Raw genomic sequence first — 2,173 nt, 5'->3', positions numbered from 1 at the left:
ATTGTGTGGTAAATAATTTGATGCGTGAGATTCGCTCTAATTTTTAGATCATTTGGACATCTGAGCGGCTCTCAGCAAAAAAAGACAAATCAGATCAGAATAGTGTGTGAACAGTAAACATTTTTACATATCCCAAATTTGTCTTTTTGCCGAGAGTTTCTTAGATGTTCAAATGATTTGAAAATTGGAGCGAACCTCATGCATCAAATTATCTACTACACACAAAAAAAATGGAATTTTTGAATTTATCTATTATTTGTTTTGATTTTTTTTCGTCAAGGAGGGTGCAGCTAAGCCTGGGCTCAGAAGTGGAATAAGTTAGTGCCGCCCGCCGGGATGGAGGGGCTCGACGTCGACGACGTCTTTCACCACTACCGGCTGAGCCCCACGGAAGTGGAGGTCGTCACCTACTACCTGCCACGCCTCCTCTCCGGCGAGACGCTGCACGGCGTCGACAAGCTCATCCACCGCGCCAACATCTCCGGCTGCGAGCCCAAGGATCTGGCCGCCCGGTACGCGCCCGTGCCGCAGGCCGTGAGCAGCGGCGACCGGTTCTTCTTCACCACGTGCAAGAGCAAGAACGGGAGCAAGTACCAGAGCGTGCGCGGCACCGGCACCGGCACGTGGACCATCCAGAAGACCACGGAGATTTGCCACGCGGGAGTCAAGGTCGGCGAGGTCAAGAACCTGTCCTTCAAGAAGAAGGGCAAGTCCACGGGCTGGGTCATGGAGGAGTACCGGTGCCTGCTGCCGGAGGCCACCGTCAGCGACGGGGTGAAGGTCTTCTGCAAGATGCACTTGGCTCAGCATGCCCCTGACGCGGCCCGACAGGAATCGGAGGCGTACAAGCTTCAACAACCGCAACCGGAGGCCGTGACCCAGAGCACGCACGCGCAGAAGAGGCCAGCGACCGCTGCCGCCGCCGAGCCTCATCCGGCGAGCCCCAAGAAGAGGATGCGCGGTGCCGTCCCGGTCCCGGCACCTGCCACATCGTCGTTCACCGCTGCAGCACCGGTTTTCTTGCCGGATGAATACGTACGTGAAGCTGACGACGACATGGCCCGGTTCTGTTGCACAATCGATGAGCTTCTCGGGTCACAAGCGGAGGAAAATCTCCTGGTCGGAGCTACTAACAGCATCGAACAGAATTTCTACTTGGAACCAGAGGGGCTTTTCGCTGATGCTGCAGAAGAAATCGTCCCGCTCGAAGCTGACGAGCTGGAGTTCCTTAGGACCTTCCTCGATGAAGAAGCAGAAGAGTCGACGAACGACAAGTCATCCATTGCCCAAGACGTGGGGACTTACAAGCCGCCGCCGCCGATCATCTTCCATGATCCATTTGAAGCAGCGTGGAAGGCCGAAGAGGCGCTCGAGAAGGAGAAGAGGTGCAATGCCGCGGCCAATCTTCACGCTGGAGGGCACAGCAACTTCTTCTCGCCTGCAAGTGTCTACTAAGTTTTTTTTTTAGAACGGAGATGCACGATGCGTCCGGTTTTAAATTAATAAAGCCCACCACAGGCAGCATCCAACAGGGAAAAAAAACAGAGAGTTCAACAGAAATTAAAAGGGGTCGAAGCCCATAGTACGGAACATGCAACCGGCCTCAGCCTGATAGAAAAAATAGCAACTAAAGGAACGAGGTAGCTAGTCCAAAAAGCGCCACGAGCGGGGATTAGTGTCGGGCTTCAATCTGAATCATGCGAATCCGCTCCATGGCCTCCATCATCCGGTCTGCAGCATGCCGTTTTCCCAACGGTGTCCATGTCCGAAGAAACAAGTGGCATTTGAAAATAATATCAGCAGGGTGAGCAGGGACCTTGTGTTCGATAGTCATCTTATTACGGGTGGTCCACAGTGACCAGCATAGCGCCCCTACGCATCGCCACAGCACGCGCCCGAAGCTACCTCTATGAGCGAGAAGTATCCCAGGTAGGTCCGAAGCCGTTTGGGGATTCCAGTTTTGCGCAAAAGCCTCACGGACGGCACTCCAAGCAAACCGTGCTAGGTGACATTGAAAGAAGATGTGATTCGCATCTTCGTGCACTCCACATAGCGCACAAGACCCATCCGAAGGGCCGTGTCTAATGGCAATGTTGTTAGACGAAGGTAGGCGGTCACGGAATAATTGCCAAAGAAACACTTTGATCTTTAGAGGAATAGACGCTTTCCATAG

General features: G+C 53.5%; 1 protein-coding gene across 1 annotated transcript; it reads left to right on the top strand.

Annotated features, from left to right (window-relative positions):
• The first annotated feature begins 336 nt into the window (after positions 1-336).
• On the top strand, positions 337-1,455 carry LOC125518626. The gene has a single exon (XM_048683452.1). It carries the CDS (start codon positions 337-339, stop codon positions 1,453-1,455), a length of 1,119 nt encoding a protein of 372 aa, XP_048539409.1.
• Positions 1,456-2,173: the final 718 nt, after the last annotated feature.

This window comes from Triticum urartu, chromosome 7 (assembly GCF_003073215.2).
Source record: "Triticum urartu cultivar G1812 chromosome 7, Tu2.1, whole genome shotgun sequence".
NCBI classification, from domain to species: Eukaryota; Viridiplantae; Streptophyta; class Magnoliopsida; order Poales; family Poaceae; genus Triticum; species Triticum urartu.
This window is presented reverse-complemented; position numbering and strand designations above follow the sequence as displayed.